This window comes from Pituophis catenifer, unplaced genomic scaffold (genome assembly GCF_029215685.1).
Source record: "Pituophis catenifer annectens isolate HBS135680 unplaced genomic scaffold, rPitCat1.0.hap2 SCAF_4, whole genome shotgun sequence".
NCBI lineage: Eukaryota > Metazoa > Chordata > Lepidosauria > Squamata > Colubridae > Pituophis > Pituophis catenifer.
Genome location: NW_027256884.1, coordinates 80,216,634 through 80,237,812, shown reverse-complemented (window position 1 = coordinate 80,237,812; position 21,179 = coordinate 80,216,634). Strand labels below are relative to the sequence as shown.

At 39.1% G+C, this 21,179-nt stretch overlaps 2 protein-coding genes across 2 annotated transcripts in view; one reads left to right on the top strand and one right to left on the bottom strand.

The window, feature by feature from the left end:
* CCT8 (chaperonin containing TCP1 subunit 8) overlaps nucleotides 1-12,342 on the bottom strand; it is a 30,253-nt gene extending 17,911 nt beyond the window's left edge. Inside the window, exon 1 of the mRNA XM_070942630.1 lies at nucleotides 12,324-12,342. The gene's annotated coding sequence lies outside the window, so the exon portion shown is untranslated. The remainder of the gene's footprint in view (nucleotides 1-12,323) is intronic.
* Nucleotides 9,844-21,179, top strand: part of MAP3K7CL (MAP3K7 C-terminal like) — a 36,869-nt gene continuing 25,533 nt past the window's right edge. The window contains exons 1-2 of the mRNA XM_070942631.1: nucleotides 9,844-10,108; nucleotides 15,319-15,427. Coding sequence (XP_070798732.1) covers nucleotides 15,358-15,427 — 70 coding nt within the window. The 5' untranslated portion in view covers nucleotides 9,844-10,108; nucleotides 15,319-15,357. The remainder of the gene's footprint in view (nucleotides 10,109-15,318; nucleotides 15,428-21,179) is intronic.

The window sequence follows — 21,179 nt, the reverse complement described above, 5'->3', positions numbered from 1 at the left end:
CCCCCAAAGTGGGTGGAAACGGTGCCAGTCCTTTGGTGAATAGCTGCTGGGCTGCAGCGCAGGCTTCTTTTACAGTGCTGATCCCTACCTCTTCTGTCTCTTTTCCACAGTGCAGGAGTCAATAGGCAGAGCACTATTGACACCTATCTGTGGTCCTCTCAGGCTCCACTTGATATATTTTTTTTCCTCTAAACCTAGGTGCGTTTTATGGTCCAGTGCATCTTATGGAATGAAAAATATGGTAATTATGATTAAAAAGTGTGTTGTAAATCCTTGTTGTGATTATATTTTGGCGGATTGCATGAACAAAAATATGAGTTAAATGAAAGCAGACTGATGGAGAAACAGCAGCAGTAAAACCATGGTAGAGTTAGAACTAACTACAGATTTTAATGTTGGAAATGTATGAAATAATAGCTGTACATAAAAAAAATATTGACAATGAATAATAATATAATATACGCATCTAAATATTACAATATTACCATTTACTTTTTGCTAGTGATGAGAGATAATATCTTTTTTAAAAGGTAAGAAATATTCATATGACAGTAATGTTTGTGAATTTCTGTGTAAAAGGAACTTGAAACCTTGTATCCTGGATAGAACATTGGGCTAAAAATACAATGAAATTATGACAGTGCATAAATTATATTTCCTTGAAGCACAGACCCTATGCCCTAAAGATACAATTATGGTTTGATGAAGAAAATGTTAACATACTTATATTTGGCATGATTTTTCAGCGATTCTTTATCTTTCATAATTTGAAACTAGGAAATGCACTATCCCCCCCACCCCCAACTGAATTAGCCAGTTGGGTTTTCCTCACAGATGTATTAACAAGTGCTTATCCTATCTGTATGTTAGTAGAAAAATATGCTGGCCTAAATTGTGCTGCCCTCATTCTGTGCTTTATGCTGGTTCTGTCATTTTACTGTTAGACAAGTTAAAGGTTGGTAAATTCCCTAGTTTTGCCTGCCTTCCCATCAGATGTCAGCAGCTACTAGAAAACATTTACCAATCATTCTTCTTGACTGATAAAGCTGCAGAGCATAATAGCATTTGCTACCTACACTACAAGATAGATCAAAGAAGCCCATTGTGTATGCCAGTCATTTACATTCTTTTTTGAATATGGGATATCCCTACACTCAGCATGAAATATGGTACTGTATATGTGTGGACTATATATTTTTTAAATACTTATCTCTGAGGATAAACATTTTTGTTAGCTGATCATAAACCATTATATAATAGTATAATACTAGTCATCTGTCATGAGAGGAAGGTGAATGATTCAACTGTAAATATTACATAATAAGAAGTACTAGAACCAAGTGAAATATGCTGATAACACACAAACAAGAAAATGTGTTTTAAAAGTTGGGAATCGAGTGTATGTTGTATACAGCATGTTAACCTCATAAAATTACAATTTAACACTCTGAAAGTTTGCGTAAAGGTATCCTTTGGAGCATTTCTGAGTATTCCTTTGAACTATTTAGCATCAAAATAGTAGTGTTTTCATTACAAAAAACAAGCATCTGAAAAAGTTCAATCTCAAATGCAATGTAGTGTGCAGTGAGCCATTATACATATTTTATAAGGCAGGACTTATTTCAAAGTGCCTCCACAATTGGCTGGCCTCAGATGAAGGCAACATCATGCTGATATAATAATAATAATAATAATAATAATAATAATAATAATAATAATAATAATAATAATAATAATTTTATTTATATACCGCCCATTCTCCCGAAGGACTCAGAGCGGTGTACAGCCAGAATTAAAATACAAATATACAAATATACAATATCTAGTTAAAATTAATTAAAATCATTAAATAGTTTGGCCGAATTTTAAAACCCAAAATTAAAACCCAATTTAAAATCATTCAATTTGATAGCCCCGCCTGCCAGAACAGTAGGGTCTTGGGGGCACAGCGGAAAACCCAGAGGTCAGAGATGTTACGAATATCCGGGGGCAATTCATTCCAGAGGGCAGGAGCTCCCACAGAGAAGGGTCTCCTCCTGGATGTCGCCAGCTGACATAACTTGGCTGACGGCACCCTGAGGAGTCCCTCTCTGTGGAAGCGAACTGGTCAGTGGGAGGCCACTGGTGGCAGAAGGCAGTCCCGTAGATATCCTGGTCCTATGCCATGGAGCGCTTTAAAGGTGGTGACCAACACCTTGAATTGCATTCGGAAGACCACTGGGAGCCAGTGCAGCTCGTGCAGGAGAGGTGTTACATGGGCGTAACGAGGTGCGCCCATAACCACCCACACGGCCACATTCTGGACCAGTTGGAGCCTCCGAGTGCTCTTCAAGGGGAGCCCCATGTAGAGAGCATTACAATAGTCCAGACGGGAGGTGACGAGGGCATGAATGACCGTGCGCAAGGCGTCCCGGTCCAGAAAGGGACGCAACTGGCGGATCAGGCGAACCTGTTAAAAAGCCCCCCTGGCTATGGCCGTCATATGCTCTTCTAAAGACAGCCGTGAGTCCAGGAGGACACCCAGATTGCGAGCCCTCTCTATGGGGGGCAGAGATTCACCCCCAATAGTCAGCGATGGCACCAGCTGACTATACCGGGATGCCGGGAGCCACAGCCACTCAGTCTTGGAAGGGTTGAGCTTGAGCCTATTTTTCCCCATCCGGATCCGCACGGCCTCCAGGCAGAGGGACATCACATCAAGGGCATCATTGGGGTGGTTTGGGGTGGAGATGTACAGCTGGGTGTCATCAGCGTACTGGTGAACTCTCACCCCAAAACCATGGATGATCTCACCCAGCGGCTTCACATAAATGTTGAACAGAAGGGGCAAGAGGACCGACCCCTGCGGCACTCCCCAAGCGAGGCGCCTCGAGGTCGACTTCTGCCTCCCTGCCAACACAAACTGCGAGCGGTCAGAGAGGTAGGAGGAGAACCACTGTAACACGGTGCCTCCAATTCCTAACCCCCTCAACTGCTGCAGCATGATACCATGGTCGATGGTATCAAAAGCTGCTGAGAGATCTAATAGGACCAGGACAGAGGAGCAACCCCTGTCCCGACCCCTCTAGAGATCATCCACCAACGCGACCAATGCCGTTTCTGTGCTGTACCCCTGCCTGAAGCCCGACTGGTATGGGTCCAGATAGACAGCTTCCTCCAGGTACTGGGGTAGCTGTTGTGCCACCACACTCTTGACAACCTTCGCCACAAAACGAAGGTTGGAGACCGGACGATAATTTGCTAATAGAGCCGGGTCCAGGGATGGCTTCTTGAGGAGGGGCCTCACCACCGCCTCTTTCAAGACGGCGGGAATGGCACCCTCACTCAAAGAAGCATTTATAATCCCCTGGAGCCAGCCTCGTGTAACCTCCCGGGAGGCCAATACCAACCAGAAGGGACACGGGTCCAATAAACATGTGGCAACACTAAGCCTACCCAGAATCCTGTCCACGTCCTCGGGAGCCACGGGGTCAAACTCTTCCCAGATAGAATTCTCCAGACTCACCTCCGCCTCCCTCCCCAGACTCACCCAGTCGGAGTCCAAGCCTTCCCGAATCTGAGCGACTTTATCATGCAGGAATTGCACAAAATCCTCAGCTCGACCCTGCAAGGGATCTTCCCGCACTTCCACCCGAAGGAGGGAATGGGTCACCCTGAACAGAGCGGCTGGGCGGTTCTCTGCAGATGCAATAAGAGTGGAAAAATTGTTAGATTTTGCCGCTTTTATCACCACTAGGTAAGTCTTGATATAAGATCTCACCTGTGTCCGGTCAGATTCGGATTGACTAGTCCTCCAAACACTTTCTAGGCATCTTTTCCAACACTTCATCTCTCTCAGCTCCTCGGAGAACCAAGGAGCCAATTGAGATCGGCATCGGGTCAGAGGCTGCAAAGGCACGACACGGTCCAAAGCCCCTGCTGCCGCACTATCCCAGGCGGCCACCAGGTCTTCAGTCGAGTCGTGTACCAGAGTCTCCGGAAATGGCCCAAGCTCCATCTGGAACCTTTTGGGATCCATCAGGCGCCTGGGACAGAACCATCTAATCGGTTCCGTCTCCCTGCGGCGGGGAAAAGCGGCTTGAAAGTCTAAGTGAAGGAGCGAATGATCTGCCCATGACAAGGGTTTAATGTCTAGGTCCCCTCTACCAAGATCATTCAGCCACTGAGATGAAAATCAAGTCCAGAGTGTGTCCCCCTGTGTGAGTGGGGCCTTGCACTAACTGGGTTAGGTCCATGGCCGTCATGGAAGCCATGAACTCCCGAGCCACCTCTGATGTCTCACCGATGGATGGCAGGTTGAAATCCCCCATAACAATAAGTCTGGGAGTATCAACCGCCACCCCGGCAATCACGTCGAGTAGCTCAGGAAGGGTCGCCGCCACGTAGCAGGGAGCCAGGTACGTAGTCAGCAAACCCATCTGCACCCCACGACCCCATTTCACAAAAAGGGACCTATCTGAGGAACAGTGGCCTCCCTTGGACAAAGACCTTCTCTAATAATTGCCGCTACTCCCCCACCCCTCTCCTGAGCCCTCGGCTGATGAAATGCACGGGAACCTGGAGGGCACATTTCAACGAGGGAGACACCCTCCTCCTGGCCCAACCAGGTCTCCGTAATCCCATCCAGGTCTACACCCCCCTCCACAATAAGATCACAAATGAGGGGGGCTTTATTAATTACCGACCTGGCATTACATAACATCAGTCGAGGACCCAGGGCCTGAAACTCTGTGCAATCCAGGACATGAGCCACGCTATGGGGGCCGGAGTGTGCAATCACTCGGAGACAGCGCGTGCCCACCCCCAGAACCTAATATGGCCCCCTGCGCCCGTCATACCTGCCCCTCCCACTTACCACTTTGATGGAACTGCCCTTCGTTTCACTCCCTGGCGCCCCTGTCAGATTACCCTTCTCCTCTCCTCCGCTGCGCCCATCTAACCCACCACCCCACACAGTGGGTATATGGATTCCCCCCAGTCCATCTCTACAGCCCCCTCCCCCCCTCCCGGTTCCCCTTAAAAACGTCTCTGCTACCCTTTTTAAAAAACCCCTCAACCCCCTCTTTTTCACATGCCACCTCTCCGAGTCCCAACACCCGTCATTGAGGTAGGCCCTCGATAGTGTGGAGGGCCACATCTGTGAGAGGGGGGTATCTCGCAGTGCAATTAGCTCAGCCGCCAAATACATCAACCAAAAAGACCAAATGGAACTGGTATCCAGGTAGGGGTCCAATAAAGTTCTGTAATAAAGATGGTAAAAAAGATGGTAGAAACCATGTGGAATAACAGCTGGCCTCCACTGTTCTCTCACCACAGTGGGAGGAGTCCCAGGCCTATGTACTGTAAATGGTAAATAGGACATCTTCAGGGGACAAAAGCAACCCATTGTATATAAGAGGCAGAGCTTGCATTGTGATTCCAATTCCAATTCACATTATTTGCTCTGAACATCTCTCAATATATACAGTTGGGAACAGACTGAAAAAAAGCGAGCACCAAAAAGAGGAGGAGTTTTGAAATAATTCATTAGCAGCTCCTTCTCTACATAACTTTTTCATATATCCTTGCTGTTTGTGAATGTCTTTATCCAACTGTGATTGTCAGCTAGGCACCATAGACAAAACAGATTTTTTTTCTTATCCCTTTTCTCTCCTTTCTCGTTTCAAGAGATTGGAAGATTTGTGGGTGCAAGCTGAAAAGGAAGGTCAGGATAACTCACTGTACTTGCAAAGTTATTCAGCTTTCTTGCAAAAAATGATCAGCTTTCTGTTATCTTTTTATATCAAGAACATATTATGATCTCTTGGTGGCAGTATTGGAAAGCAGAATGATTATGTAGGATTATCTCTGGTGTCTTGTTTATCTGGTAGTGTTAAAGAAACTGTTACAGGTGATAGCAAATATGTGCAAAAAAGTGTCAAAAGATAGGAGAGCCTGCTGATTTTGCAATGTAAACATAATGTAACCCTCTCAGGCAGTGTCCTTCAAACTATTTTGAGGGATAACCTCATATTCATGACAGATACCAAAATTTGGTATTAAATTGCTGGGATGTTGAAATTCGGTGTTGATTTCAGTTTCACAAAGAATGAGTTCAAATCGGAAAAATCATGTTTTTGGATTATAATAAATTACTTCCATTCTCTGCATTCATGTACTTGCTATGAGACAGAAATCACATACAATTTTAATCTAAATAACAACATTTAGCTCACTCACCATTGTGCTATTATTGTGTTAAAGTTAATTATTTATTCTGTTGTATTTTTCATGTTTAAGCTTGTGTTCACTTCTCAGAGTTGTGATTGTGAAATAGACAGCTACATAAATTGGTAACAAAATAAAAATCCTCATTACCCCAGGGTATGAATCCAGTAGGACAGCTCCCTGACAGATGGCCATTCAGCCTCTGTTTAAACACCTTCATCAAAGTCCACTTTCTCCTATTAGAATTTTTTTTAACGGATATTTAACTGACCTTGACTTTTTTTAACTGAAATTCCTCATTTCTTTTCCTGTATTATGGAACAACTATGAATTATTTCCTCCTCCATCCCTTACTCAAAACTGTATTCTTTGTAATAATCTATTCTCAGTAAACAGAGCTTTTCAGTTTCAGTTTCAATGAACATGTATATTTCTCACTGAGAGATACTCTGTAGAACAGCTTTTCCCAATTTTATGTTTCTTCAAGATACGTAGAACTATAATCCTGATCATCTACATGCTAAGCAAAGCTGATGGCAGTTAGTATCTAACAAATGTGGAGAATAACAATTTGTGGGAAATACAGATTTCTGTGTATTATTTCTAAAACTCATTTTATAGGCTAACATATCAAACATTTTAGTGTCAATGAAATCATCTGCTTTACCAAAATGCTGCCAATACTAATAAGGTAAAAAAAAGCAGGGCAGTTAAATCAAAGGAAAACAGGTGTTTCTTATATAGAAGATACTTCTTTTTATTTATATATTCCAGGTACTAAATTTTTCAGGCTAAGTAAATAAATGAATAAAGTTACAAGCTTGTTCTAACTCTAGTGTGTAAATAAGTTGTAATGTTTCTAATTCAGGGAATGATAACATTGGAATGTGTGATGACTAAAACATGATATGTTGTATATTAGAGAGATAAGTTTCATAATCTGATCCACGATTGAAATAATTTTGCTTGGATACCAAATATTGAATGACTACAGTGCTTCAGCAAGAAACAGAACATTCCCATCCTTATGCCTAAAGGGAAAAAACCAGGAATTTGCAACTTTTCTATCTTTCCTATAGCAGAAGACATTCTCGTGTAATTACATTTATTGTATTCATTTAGTTTTTTTTAAACAAAACCTTTAAAAAAAAAGACCTAAAAAAGTTCTGTTGTTGAATTAAATATTCAATTCAATATTCAATTGCTCAAATTATTCAAAAGTCTTTACTCTTGTTGAAGAAAAAATACTACTGCAAATGTTGACAAACAACACAGATAGCAACTAATTCTGTAATGTAGATTTCCATCCCAAAAGTAATAAAACAAGTCATATATTAAAATTCCAAATCAGGATTGGCCTCTCCATTAACAGCAATTGCAACTATTTGTTATTAATAATTTCCTGAAAAGTCTATTTTATCGAAACCAAAATGTTATTAGTCTTATTTTAAAATCCAAATAAGCTAATTTCACTTTCTTCAAAGCAACCTTCCAGTAGGGTATAAGAATCATACATGTCAGTTTATTTCCAGTTTAGAATCTTCATAGAGAAACTGATGTCTGAGAGCTGTTTCTGAGATGAATGAAAAGAAAATGCAAATCAGTATTATAAGCTACACAAATATGTAGCTTTTTAATACACACACACACTTTTTTCCCCTTCTTTTCAATCATACCCAGTTCTCAGGGTCTGCCTGAAGAAGTCTCCACAGTTTTCTTGGCAAGTTTTTTCAAAAGTGGCTCCCCATTGCTTCCTTCCTAGGGATAAGAGAAAGTGACTGGCCCAAGGTCATCCAGCTGTTTTTGTTTTGTTTTGTTTTGTTTTTTGCCTATTGCAGGTCTCCCAGTTTCTAGCAACTTACATTTTTGTTATAATACTTACAAATCAATTCCCAAAATAATGAACAATTGGATTAAGAACTATAGAATTAGTGTTAGAACTGTAAGGAAAGGAAATGTGGGATAAAATACAAGACCATTAGCAAAATTAAAGTGAAATTATTAAAAGAAGCAGCTACTCAATAATAGACATTGTCCTGAATGTTTCAGAATGTATCAAAAACATGGAACTTTTGTTATTTGAATACTGGTTTTGAAATATAAGCTGATGTATCCCATCTTTTTTCCAACATGTTTTGTAGGAATCTATTTATCTATCCATCTATCCATCCATCTATCTATCTATCTATCTATCTTATCTATCATTTATCTCAGGGATGATATCTGAACCAGTTTGGTACCGGTTCACTGGCCATGCATGCGCACTACGTGCCAAGTGTGTGCTGTGTGCGCATGCACACTGCACACCAAACATGTGCTGCCTGTGCACCAAACGGGCTGCATGCGCAGTGCGCACCAAACACGTTTTTAAAAGCTACTGGTTCGAGTGAACCAGTAGTTAGCTGGTTCGGTTGAACCAGTAATTTAAAAAGTTACTGCTTCAGTCGAACTGGTAGTTAAAAAAAGCTACGATCCAACGATCACCTGTGCCGCGTGGTTTACCTTTGCTAGAAAGCAGGATTTCCTGCTTTGTAGCGAAGCTAAACTGCATGCCATAGCTGTTCCCCCCCCTCGCTGTTCTACTTACCTTCTCAAGCCTCCTTTTGGCGCGTACTGCGCGCACGCGCACCTGCGCATTACGCACCAAAAGGAGGCTTGGGAAGGTAAGTAGAACTGCAAGGGGCGGATCAGCTGTGGAGTGCAGTTTAGGTTCGCTAGAAAGCAGGAACTCCTGCTTTCTAGCAAAGCTAAACTGCGCAGCACAGGTGATTGTCGGATCATAGTTTTTTTAACTACTGGTTCAACTGAACTGGTAGCTTTTTTTTATTACCGGTTCACCTGAACTGGTAGTTTTTATCGCTAGTGGTTCACCCGAACTGGTAGCGTTTCACCCCAATCTATCTCCAAATTACTTGGCTGCATTTTCAATAGTTCTAACATTCATAAGCAAAACAATTAACTACAAGCAGTATATTTTAGGGAAATACAGTATATAACTTCCCTTCCAAATCAAGCTTATGTTAGATGATGTTATTCCAAAACGTCTGTGAATGGGGCTACTATAATTAGACTGCAAAAATCCCGGCAACCAATAGACAACAGCAGAGATAAATAGAACACTGTAATTCTCTTCTCTCCATGTAAATCTGATTTAGGCATCCAAGTTTGGTTCCCTAGCCTAGGTGAATATGCTGAAGACAATAAAAACTCTAATATCCACTTATTGTCTTCTTTAGTGCTACAAAGTCTACTTTCTAATTTGCAGTACAGTATTGTTTGACATCTCCAAGAGTTGGCAGGAAAACTGCTAGTCCAATTGCTTGATTTGACTGTAGCAGCAGCGATCAACTGTGAGCTTGCTTGCCGCTTGTTCAAATTGGCAACTTCACCCCAAGCTGATAGGAGCAACAGACATTTTTGCTGACTGGAGTCAGGCTATCTTTTCCAGTTTGCTGGAATAGACACAGACTCTGATTGGGTCATGCTGAAAACATTCCAGTCCTATGAAGCAAGTCGATTTGTATTTTAGGTTTGGCAGGACTAATGAATTAAACATCTTGGCCTCCAGACAATTGGCTTCTTTAATATGGTTCCTGAAAAAGGGGGGGGGGCTGAGGAAGCATGACAATGCTGTAATCTTTCATTGCAGGGAAGGGAAGGGACGGTGGAATTGGGACGGAAAACAGAAAAGGGTGGTCCTGAGGGCGTAAAAAGCCTATGGGAAGTGCAGGTAGCAGCATGTTGTCCTGACAGCTGTTTCAACTTCTCAGACCTTGTCAGTTCACTGCTATGTAGCAGGTGCAGCCTTTTCTTTTCCTGAATCTTTACTCCATAAAGGCAACAACAAGTCAAGGCAGAGGCTGGCCCTGGATTTATACAAGTGCAGACACCACTAAGTGAGGTAAGGCAACAGGTGTGAAAACCGGACTAACTGATTGAGTTGTAACCACACTTGGGTTCGGGAGCTGAAGTTTTTTAGATATAAGCAAAGTGCATGCAGACTCACAGATAAGCCAACTAAAGAGCCGTTTCCTAGATGACTGTTTCAGACATAGAATACAACAATCAAAGCTTTCTGTCTTACACAAAAGAAAAGATCAAGGTGTATGCTTGAAGCAGTTTTATTTAGTTCCTCATTTTAGTTGATACATGAACATTATATCTTCACTCTGTACTTTCTACAGTTTCCTTTTGCTTTATTTTTCTAAGAGGAAAATCTCTTGGATATATATATATATTGGAGAAAAATAAATCTGTACTGTACAGATCTCTCGGGAAAGCTTAAAACTGGATGTTTGAAAATCCTTTTATGGCTTTTATTAAAAGAAAAAAATGTACAATTTATTTCAAGTTTCTAGCTAAATTCTTTGTATTTCTTAACAAATTTAATAGCACAATCTTTTCTAAGAAACAATGTAATTAAAGATAGAGTTCATGTGTTTTTATTATGTAGTACTTTCATGCTTTTTTTAACTTTTTGGTAAGCCACAGAATTAATGGAATAAATTAGAGACTACATTTGTAGCATCTCTGAAGCTTCCATCTGGGATATGAAGTCATAATAAACTAGACTTTGTATTTACTGAATAGAACAGCAAAACATAATTTTACTTTTCTAATCTAAACATGATATATGAGGTTTTCTTCTTACAATTTGAGGTCTACTGTATTTTGGATAAAGACTGTTAATCCAAATTTTGTTTATATAATTTTATCTAAAGTGTGACATAATTCACATATTTATTTGAATTTTATTTAATTTGCAAGGCTAGCAAAGTAGAAAATTTTTGTCAAACTGTTTTCAGAATCAACAAGATCTTATACTGTTTTACTAGCATCTTTGTCTGATATAGGTAATTCCAGTACCTAACATACATGGGCAGCAAAAGTTCAGAAACCAACCAGTAGCACAAAGAGCTATAGAACTCTCTTTCTTTCCATCTTGCATCAGCCTGAATTTTTGCAACTTAAGTATAATTGCCTTATCAGTATTTTGAAAAAAAAGAGGGACATCAGCAAGCTATTTTAAAAGCATTTTACGACTTATTATTTGTTAGGTGCAAAAAAGTTTAGCTTGAGGCAATACAATAATATGTATTCTGTTATACTATGGAGTTATACTATGGAGTAGTTTATTATAAACTTTGAGATGATTAATGTAGTTAAAAAATGTCAAATGTATTAGTATTCTCCACTTCCTATAAATTACATTAGTATATTATCCTGAAATGAATGACAAAGATTCCTGGATTAAGTATACAGTTAATTATTATTATTTTTTTCATAATCAGATGCAAGGTAAATTGGAAATTAGATATACACTGGTCAACAAGTTAAAAGATGTCATACTCAATTTTTATTCAGTTTACATCTCACCAATAAACCAGTTTTAATTCTGTTTTATATTTTTACCTGTATAGCTATAGCTCTTAGACTTATATACCACTTTACAGTGCTTTATAGCCCTTCTAAGCGGTTTAGAAAGTCAGCATATTGCCCCCAATAATCTGGGTCCTCATTTTACAGACCTCGGGAGGATAGAATCTTGCTGCATGAAGAGTTATCTGTTACTATAACAATAGCTATCTTATCTGAGCTGAAAAGGAATACAGAAAACTCTAATTATGCACTATCATTTTTGGCTATTGAGATTTTTTTTAGACTTATTCTAGTAAAACAAAAGAGAAAGCCACACACGATTATACACATGATTATATTCTGAAACCAGAGAAATTGCAGTGGCCTAGTTAGCATAGTTTTTCCAAACGGGAAAAAACTTGCACACTTATGGATATAAAAGCATACTTGATATTCAGTGGATAGGAGCAATACATATGGTAATATATCTAAGATTTATTTTACACAACAATTATACCAGTACCAATTATCTGTATGACACAGTTTCCACGACAAGTTTAAACTAAGATTAAGTTGTTACAATTTTAAATTGTATCTAAAAAACTCTTCCTCCACTCCCCTCCCAAGAATATTTTGGGGTTTACTTAAGATCTGGTCTTTTCCATATCCTTCTCCTTTCCTGGAAAACAGTACATCTTGACATCAAGGTAAAAGTATAATTTTTCAACCCCATTCTTTTTAGATCCAGGAAACCTCACCACTTTCGAAGTGCTTCTTGTCTTATGTGGTTGGAGTGTTCCTGGAGCTGCCTGATCTGGCAACTGTGATATTTGCTCTAGTCATTTGCCATTACAATTATAGCAAAGTGCCCCATGGGGATGTCTTAAAAGAGATTGGGAAATTACAGCAGATTCAAAATGCAGCAGCAAGACTCTTCTCAGGTACGTCTTGGTGAGAGCATATTTTATCTACTCTGCCTAAGCTGCATTGGCTCCCAACTGATTTCCAGATCAAATTCAGTGTGCTTGGTAGAAATCATTAAACAGCTGGGAGTCTGCCTACCCTGTAGAAAAGTTCTTCCATAATGGTGGTCTGGGAGCTATGGTCTTCAGACAAGGGTGCTACTACTTCAGAAGGCTGTAAGGTTTGGAGAAATCATTACATGATCAGTCTCCCTTTAGATTTACTTTGTTGGAAGCACTGCAGAATATAGTTTTGTAAAATAAATAAGTAGATGTTTCAGACCAGGCTGGATTTCAAAGCATCAGATATGGTGTAAAGGCTGCAATATAAACTCACTCTGTTGCATGTACAATTTATCTCTTTCCATCTGACTGGACTGAGTTTTGTTTAGAAATTAAAACTGGAAGAGTGTACTGCCATCACTTTACAAGATCATTACCACTTTCAAAATAAAATTACAATAGGATGAGTGGGTAAATGATATAGTATTTTCCAGCTCCATTGTTTCCAGTTGTATTTTGTTTTGTGTTTTGCAACAATTTGTTGAATCGAGAGAGGGCAGGCAAAAGATGCTATAGGCTTTCTCTTCATCACCAAGTTAAATAACTTTCTTTGAAAAACAGAAGTTCCGGAAAATGGATTGTGGAGAAGGAATAGTTGGGCATCTGCCCATCTGTTTGAAGGACATGCCTGTGGAAGGAGAACATGGAGATACTTAGACTGGACTTTTTTTTAGAATTATCAAGAACTATGGTTATCTGTAAGGATCAACATATGGTTTATCATTCATTTTGTGACAGTATAGCCAGGAATGAGTATCAGTTGAAGATACCTGTGCAGAAAGGCTTTAGGCTATTTCCAGATAGTCAGTTCCTTGTGATGCCAGTCAAAAAGTCATTTACTAGGTGTGTTCTCTCTCTCTCTCACCAGAATTTCCATTGTAACTCGTTGTGGTTGTAAACCTCACCCAATTTTATGACAATTTTTACAAAGGTCGTTAAGCAAATCACATGGTCATTACATGAATCCAACTTCTCCAATAGGCTTTTTTTTTTTTTGCTGGAAATCAGCAAAAAACTTGCCTATTGTGATCACATGAGCACAGGCTGCTGCAACTGGTCATAAATGCAAGCTAGTTGCCAAGTGCTGCAACTGCGATCAGATGAACATGGGACGGTGCGACAGTCATAAATGAAAGTACAGATGGTAAATCCTTTCTTTCAAGGCCGTTGTAACACTGAACCATTGTTAAACAATCATAAGTCAAGGATATCTTTAAGCTTCCCTAAAATGTCATGACTCTGTCCAGCAGCAGTTAAAATAAAAAGTGTGGCTCTAGTTAGGAGTTAGGAAGAAGAGTTATTTTTTACTATAAATCACTGTTGGCATATGAATTATAATTAACTCTACTGACATTGTATAAAAAGTGGTGTTAGTATATGGTAGCCTCAAATCAGAAGGATTTGGTAGCTTTTTTAAAGATTACTTTTTATTAAAAAGGATGTGTTTTCGTGAACTATAGTTCACTTCATTAGAGTGATTCTGTGGTTTCCTACAATTTGTATTAAAGTAACCATGATGAGCCTCAATGAAAGTGTATAATTTACAAAGGAATTAAAGGATCACAGCTTATCCACAGATCAGCCTAACCTAGTAACCTAATTTTGGAATGGTGTTCCAGAAAAGCTATGCTAGCTGTCTGCATAGTATATAGTAGGTTTGAAATGTCATAAGCATTTTGTTTAGCAAGCTCCTATCATTCAGAACTAATATGAGTTAATTGTTCTCATGCAAGTTAGCCTGTTTATCTATTATAGTTGCATCTATTTACATGCATGCCCACAATACTATTCCCTTTTGGGAACATTATGCAAACTACATAAATGTATTAAGAAATAGAAAGTCACTCCCTCAAAAGACATAATGTAAAAAAAGCTACATCAATACCATCCAGGTTGCCCATCTCCATTCTGCCCTTGATTCTACCACATTCTATGGTGAAAGTCAGTTTAACAGCTGCTAGGTTGCATTCATTGACTCAGATTATACTTTATGCTAAACTAAATTATGGTGGTTTGTTTTAATCCTTGCTTCCATAGTAGAGTTAAAGTTAAAACAAGTCAACTCATCAGCACAATGATTCATACAGATAGTTTTTTTTAAAGTAAACACATATTCATCAACAGAGGACCAAATATTTAAAAAGCATAATACACAGAATTCGATGAGATCAGCATTTCCATTTAATTCAAATGCTAGCATTAGAATTATATCTGCCGCTGTCACTTGATACAGCAGTCTAATTAACAGTTGCTGGAGACAACTGCTTTATTCTATCTAATGATGAACTAATCTAGAAAAAAAACTCTGATCCATCTGCCTTTAATTTTGAAAAAAAAAAAAAAAACATCAGAGGTCATTGAGGGAGGGACTGACTTGTATAAGCCAGTCAAATTTGCTCATGATTATCACACACAGCACAATTCTATAATTTGCTCTGCATTTCTGTAGAGTATGTCAAATATTTAAATAGACCTTCTGTTATCAAAGTAAACATTTTCTGCATTTTAAAATCTCTCTATTTTGCATTTGAATATAAGAAGGTATTATGGGGCCATAATTTCATTAGGGAAAAGGAAAACATATGCCGAGAGGGCATCAGAAATAGTTGAAAAATCTAGTTAGAAATCTCTAGTTGAACATAATTTAAAACATGTTATAGGAACATATCTGATATGCACCATCAATGAATTTGCATGACCTATAAAAATTTGCTATTTTATTCTCTAGGTGAAACATACAACTAGACGCATAGGTTCGAGTGCCCACATGATCACCACAGCAAGGGTACCTGCTGATAAACGGATACGAATTGCCTTCAGTTTAAATGATTCACCAGGTAATAATCTACAAAAATATTCTTTTGCTTGTCTTTGTTTCTTCCAATTATATTGTCTTTACTTTCAAAGGAGTATTTTATTTTTCTTAGGTGGCTGAAATTATATTTAAGACGTTTCCTGTAGTATTATTTAAAACATTATATTCAACTCTAAATTTTCTGAAATGTTTAAATGTATACTTTTTAACTACTATTTTTTTAAAGAGGGGATCAATCTCGGTACTTAAAATATATCATTTTCATCCAAGTCCAAAAATCCATCTATTGGAAGGTCCAATACCTGCCTTTTGTGCAACTTTGACTAATGCTCATATTCATTACCTCATGATAAGAATTGTTGGGGACCAATCCTGTAAGGAAGGCCAAGCTGATAAATGCCCCAGTCCCAGAACCATCTGGAGAATCCCATGTTTGAAAATGAAATTTGTAAGTAGCCTAAATCCAACTTTCCGAAAACACCTTTCTGGACATTTAATATGTCCAGATATGATTTTAAAAAGATAATTAAGTATAAATAAACCATGTGAACTGTACCAAAGAAAAAGCTTGTAAAAGGTATTTTAGGAAAAAGTTATGAATAAAAAAAACAAACCATTCAGAATCTTATGTATGTTTAGAAGTAAGCTAGGAGTACCTAACTTGAACTGCTACTATTTGAACTACCCCTATGGGGCAGTAAAAAATAGCCACAGAACTCTTAACTCTATGTTGCCCCCTGGTAATTTAGTTTAGGCCGTCCAGGTGCCCTAAATACTTGGTAAGATTTGACTCTGTAGTAAGAGAGTTTAAGATTGGAGCATTAACGTAAATGGTCGGCAGTAAATTTAATATTGTTTTCTGCCATCAACCTTCCTATCTTTAACCATTCCATGAAGTAGAAACTTGGCACTGCAAAAATTTGCCTGTTATAGAAAGGTAATCACATGTTGGACTTCCTTTCTGACAAAAAGAGCAACATATGCCATGGAATTAACACCCATTCATCTATTTTCATTGCCCTTCGATTCAGTTGGCACCATGATTAAACTCCACAGGGCTAATATCTGTTCTGACTTGTGGAAATGGGTCTCCTTTCTAACTGAATATTATATATTTTTAGCATTTTCAGGAAGACAATTATTAACACATCACTACACTTTAAATAAATCAGTTAAAATTCCTGCTCAGATATGATTACTATTTAGTTCATAAACAAAAAAGTAAGAAAACTTTTTGTATTAGTTCTTCTGCTATTTATGTAATGAATCTTAAATCATAACAATATTCCATGCCTAATCAAGCAGACACCAGATTTATGTAATTATCTTCTGTCAAGGAAAAAAAATCCTCTCAGGTATGTATGTGCTCATTTAAACATCAATGTAGGTGTTAAAGAAAAGGCCTTTTGATGTGAAATTGAAAAGGGTTAGGGTTAAATACACTGAGCTTGTCAGCTGGAAAGCTGACAGCCCAGATTCGTGAGTGTTGCATGATGTGGTAGGTTCCCATTTCTTGCCCCCTCTCTTTCCCATGTAGCAGTTTGATAGTATGCAAATGCAAATAGATAAATAGATACGGTACCACTTTGGTGCGAAGGTAACAACGTTCCGTACGGCTTGTCAAATAGTCATGCTGGCCACATGACCGTGGAAATGTCTTTGGACAACACTAACTCCCTCAGCTAAGAAATGGAGATGAGCACCATCCTCTAGGTTCGGACATGACTGGACAGGGGAAACCTTTATCTTTTGAATAGGACTTCAAATATTCATTTGTCATTCAGCAAGGATAACATATTTTTCTTATATTCTCTCATACATAAAAGTGTCTATATATTCATGCAAATATGTATGGATTTATCATATTCCTGCTCTTATCAATCAGTTGAGCCAGGACCAACTCTCCAATAGAAAAAAAAAAAAAAAAGCCAAAGTAGTGGCCAAAATTGTGGAAATCTTTTGGGAAAAGTGTATTTTCTAAAACTAGCTAATAACATCACTTTTTTTGGGGGGGGGGGAGTAATACCAGGGATGGGTTTTACTTACCTTTACTACCAGTTTGCATCGCGCCTGCAAAGCTGGCTGGGGAATTCTGGGAGTTGAAGTCTGCCAGACTTAAAGTTGCCAAGGTTGGAGACCTCTGGTCCAAAAAACTGAGAACAGCTATCCAGCTTTACAAGTACAAGTTAGGTTGCAGGTATAAAACTAGAGGCCTGCCCAACCATACTCCTGGCTTTGCTCATTATTTCCCTTGTGCAAGTGAAGTCAAAATTGTCATTACTTGCTATAAGTTTTCCTTGTGTAATCTAGCTATCAACTTGTGTAGGCAAAGCAGAGATAAATTTTGGCAAAGGCTCTGCTCACATGTGCAATTTGCCCAAAACCCAACAATCTTCTCAAATTATGATTTTTTAGGGTTTTCTGGTCCACTGTTTGAAAATCCCTAGCTTAACACGTTAGATGAAGTAAGCATTATCTCTGGGTGTCATAATGCAATTTTCTAGGTGTCAGTTTTCCACAATAGTGATTAATTCTATAATACTTTAGGTTGGAAAAACTAAACAGCAAACGTCAAAACAGTTTTTTTTTAAAAAACCAGCTAATTGGCCTTGTAGCTTTTGAAAGTAGCAAAACAAGGCCCATTATAAGAAATATATGGTGGTATACAATATACCATCAGTACACTAAAATTGTTTTTCGTACTACTGAGGTATCTGTTTATGAAGTTTACAAGTAAGCAGTATATATCTGTTTAAAAGAAAAGGTTGCTACACAAATGTTTGTATGAAATGGGTAAAGAAGTATGGACTGATAGGATAGAGGACTGGTTTGAGATTTAAATGGGAGGCCTTTACATTTATAAAAGATATAAATTACAGAAGATTTTTCTGAGTAGCACATCTTGTGGCATGTTCCTCATATTGCCAAAACAATCCTTAGTCCTGTGTAGCTTTGATCCTGTGTCTTTGTTGAAGCATTTGACAATTACCAGTCAAATATTATTACAGCAGCTGTCCCATTAAGGAGATTGAGTCATACTTCTTAATTCCTTTTGGCTTTTCTATGATTCATCTTTCTTCTTTTAGAACAATAGTCTTTCTTTTGAAAAAGAAATTGTAGGAGGCCACTGGTGTGTAAAGCAAAATATGTGCATTCAAGTATGAAAGTAAATTGTTAAGCCTACAGGGACAGGGAAAATAAAATTGAGTGTTTTCTGAACTACCATCATTTCAGTGCAAATGTTTTATATCTGCTTTATTAACCACAAGTTTTCATCTGTGGCTAATAGGAATAAGGGGATTTAATTTTCATAAGATTATAACAGAGAGGAAAAAAGTAAATCTTTATCTTCATTCACCATTGTGCTCTAACATTATATTTAAATGTTTTGTATTATACATATCAAACATGAGCCACAGTGGCGTAGTGGTTAGAGTATAGTACTGCAAGCTACTTCTGCTGACTGCCAGCTGCCTGCAGTTTGGCAATTCAAATCTCACCAGGCTCAAAGTTGACTCAGCCTTCCATCCTTCTGAGGTGGGTAAAATGAGGACCCAAATTGTTGGGGGCAATATGCTGACTCTGTAAACTGCTTAGAGAGGGCTGTAAAGCTATTGCTATTGTATATTAACTTATTTGTTAGATTTAAATTCTGCCCTTCTTGAAATATAATACATAGCTCTCTTTTCTTAACTAATGTAAAGTCAGCAAGTGAGAGGAATGGGGAATTTGAACCTGAAGCTTCTTGTCCTCAAGCTATACCTTAACCATGTCATTACAATGATTATTTTCATTAAACTAGAACTACCATATTGGAACTGCAAAAAAAAAAAAAAAAAAGGAGAACGCAAAGACAGTGTTTAATGAATTATTGTTGTGCTGTTTAGTTGATGCTATATTTTAGTCAATGGGGAAGCAGGCAGGAGGTCACAAATGGTGACCATGTGACATACTTGCTTAATGTTTAACAGCGATTCATTCAGTCAGAAGTGCCAAAATTTCTATCACTAAGCTGCATGGTCATGTGACATTGGGCTTTTTGGATCACCTAACTTAACAACAGAAATTCCAATGCCGATTGCTGTCATTAATCAAGGACTACCTCTATACCCAAAATCAACAGAGAGTATTTAGTCAAAACTTCCAGAAATAACTAGAAGTCAGCACGGGTTTGTTAAAAACAGATCATGTCAAACCAATTTTACTTCATTCTTCAACACTGTGACTAAATTACTAGACCAGTGAAATACTTTGGACATAATATACTTAGACTTCAGCAAGGCATTCAACAAAGTAGACCACAACCTACTTCTTGGTAAACTAGAAAAAAGTGGGATAGATAGCATCACCATCAGATGGATTTGTAACTGGCTAACAAACCGTACTCAATGAATAGTCCTTAATGGTACTACATCTACTTGGAGGGAAGTAAGCAGTGAGGTAACACAAGGTTCCATCTTAGGCCCAGTACTCCTCAATATCTTCATAAACGACTTAAATGGAATAGAAGGGGAACTTACCAAATTTGTGAATGATACTAAGCTGGCAGGAATAGCTAACACCCTAGATCAGCGGTCACCAACTGGTGGTCTGTGGACCACTGGTGGTCCGCAAGAAAATTTTGGTGGTCCGCAGAAAAATTATTTGCATTTTTTTATATTGCACTAAATCAGGGATCCTCAAACTACGGCCCCTGGGCCGGATACGTGCAATGAACGTTTGTGTTGCTGCAGAGAGTGTCCTCCTTCGGGGTCTTTTTGGGTGGATCGGAGAAGCAGAAATTCCAACTTGGGGTCTGCTTCGGCCTCCTAGTGTAGGGCTTTGGGTGAAGCCTGGAGGGAAGCACCCTTGGAGGGGAAGAGCCAGAGGGCCTTGTTCCAGTGGGACTGCATCATGGCCTGGAACTGGCTTACCATCTCAGCCCACTGAGCCTTCAGGCACCAGTACCTGGCCTTGCACTCCCACAGGTCTTCCCTCTGCTTGGAAAGCCTATGCTCGTAGTCCTCAGTGAGGTGTTTCTGCTGAGCCTCCTTCTCGGTCAGATCCAATTTGAACTGAGTTGTTTTGCAAACTCTTTCTCATGGTGGCTCCTTAGCTCCAATAATTGCTTCCTGTTGGGGCCCTATGAAGCCTGGGTGGGCAGGCGAGGAGTGGCTGGGAGGGTTGGGGCGAGTAGAGGCCAGCGAGGTGCCCCTCAGTGTGAGTGACATTGAGTTGGCCACACCCACCCAGTTACATGACCACCTAGCCACATCCACCCAGCCAGTCATTAGGCAGATCATATTAATGGCCCACAGGATTTAAAATTATGAATTTAGTTGTCCCTTAGGTCTGAAAGGTTGTGACCCCTGTCCTAGATGATAGGCTCAAGATCCAGATGGATCTTGACAGACGTGAACACTGAGCCCTATCTAACAAAATGAAATTCAATGTAGAGAAAAGTAAAGTCTTACACTTAGGCAAGAAAAAGCAAAAGTACACATATAGACTGGGTGAAACCAGGCTTAATAGCAGTAACTGTGAGAGGGATATTGGAAAAACCAATTAAATATGAGCCAACAGTGTGCGGTGGCAACCAAAAAAGCCAATGCAATCCTAAACTGCTTTAACAGAGGGATTCCCTCAAGATCAAGTGAGGTACCTAATACCACTCTATAAAGCCTTAGTAAGACCACACCTAGAATACTGCATCCAGTTTTGGTCACCACATTATAAAAAAGATGTTGACTCTAGAAAGAGTGCAGGAGAGAACGACCAGTGGAGACATGATAGCA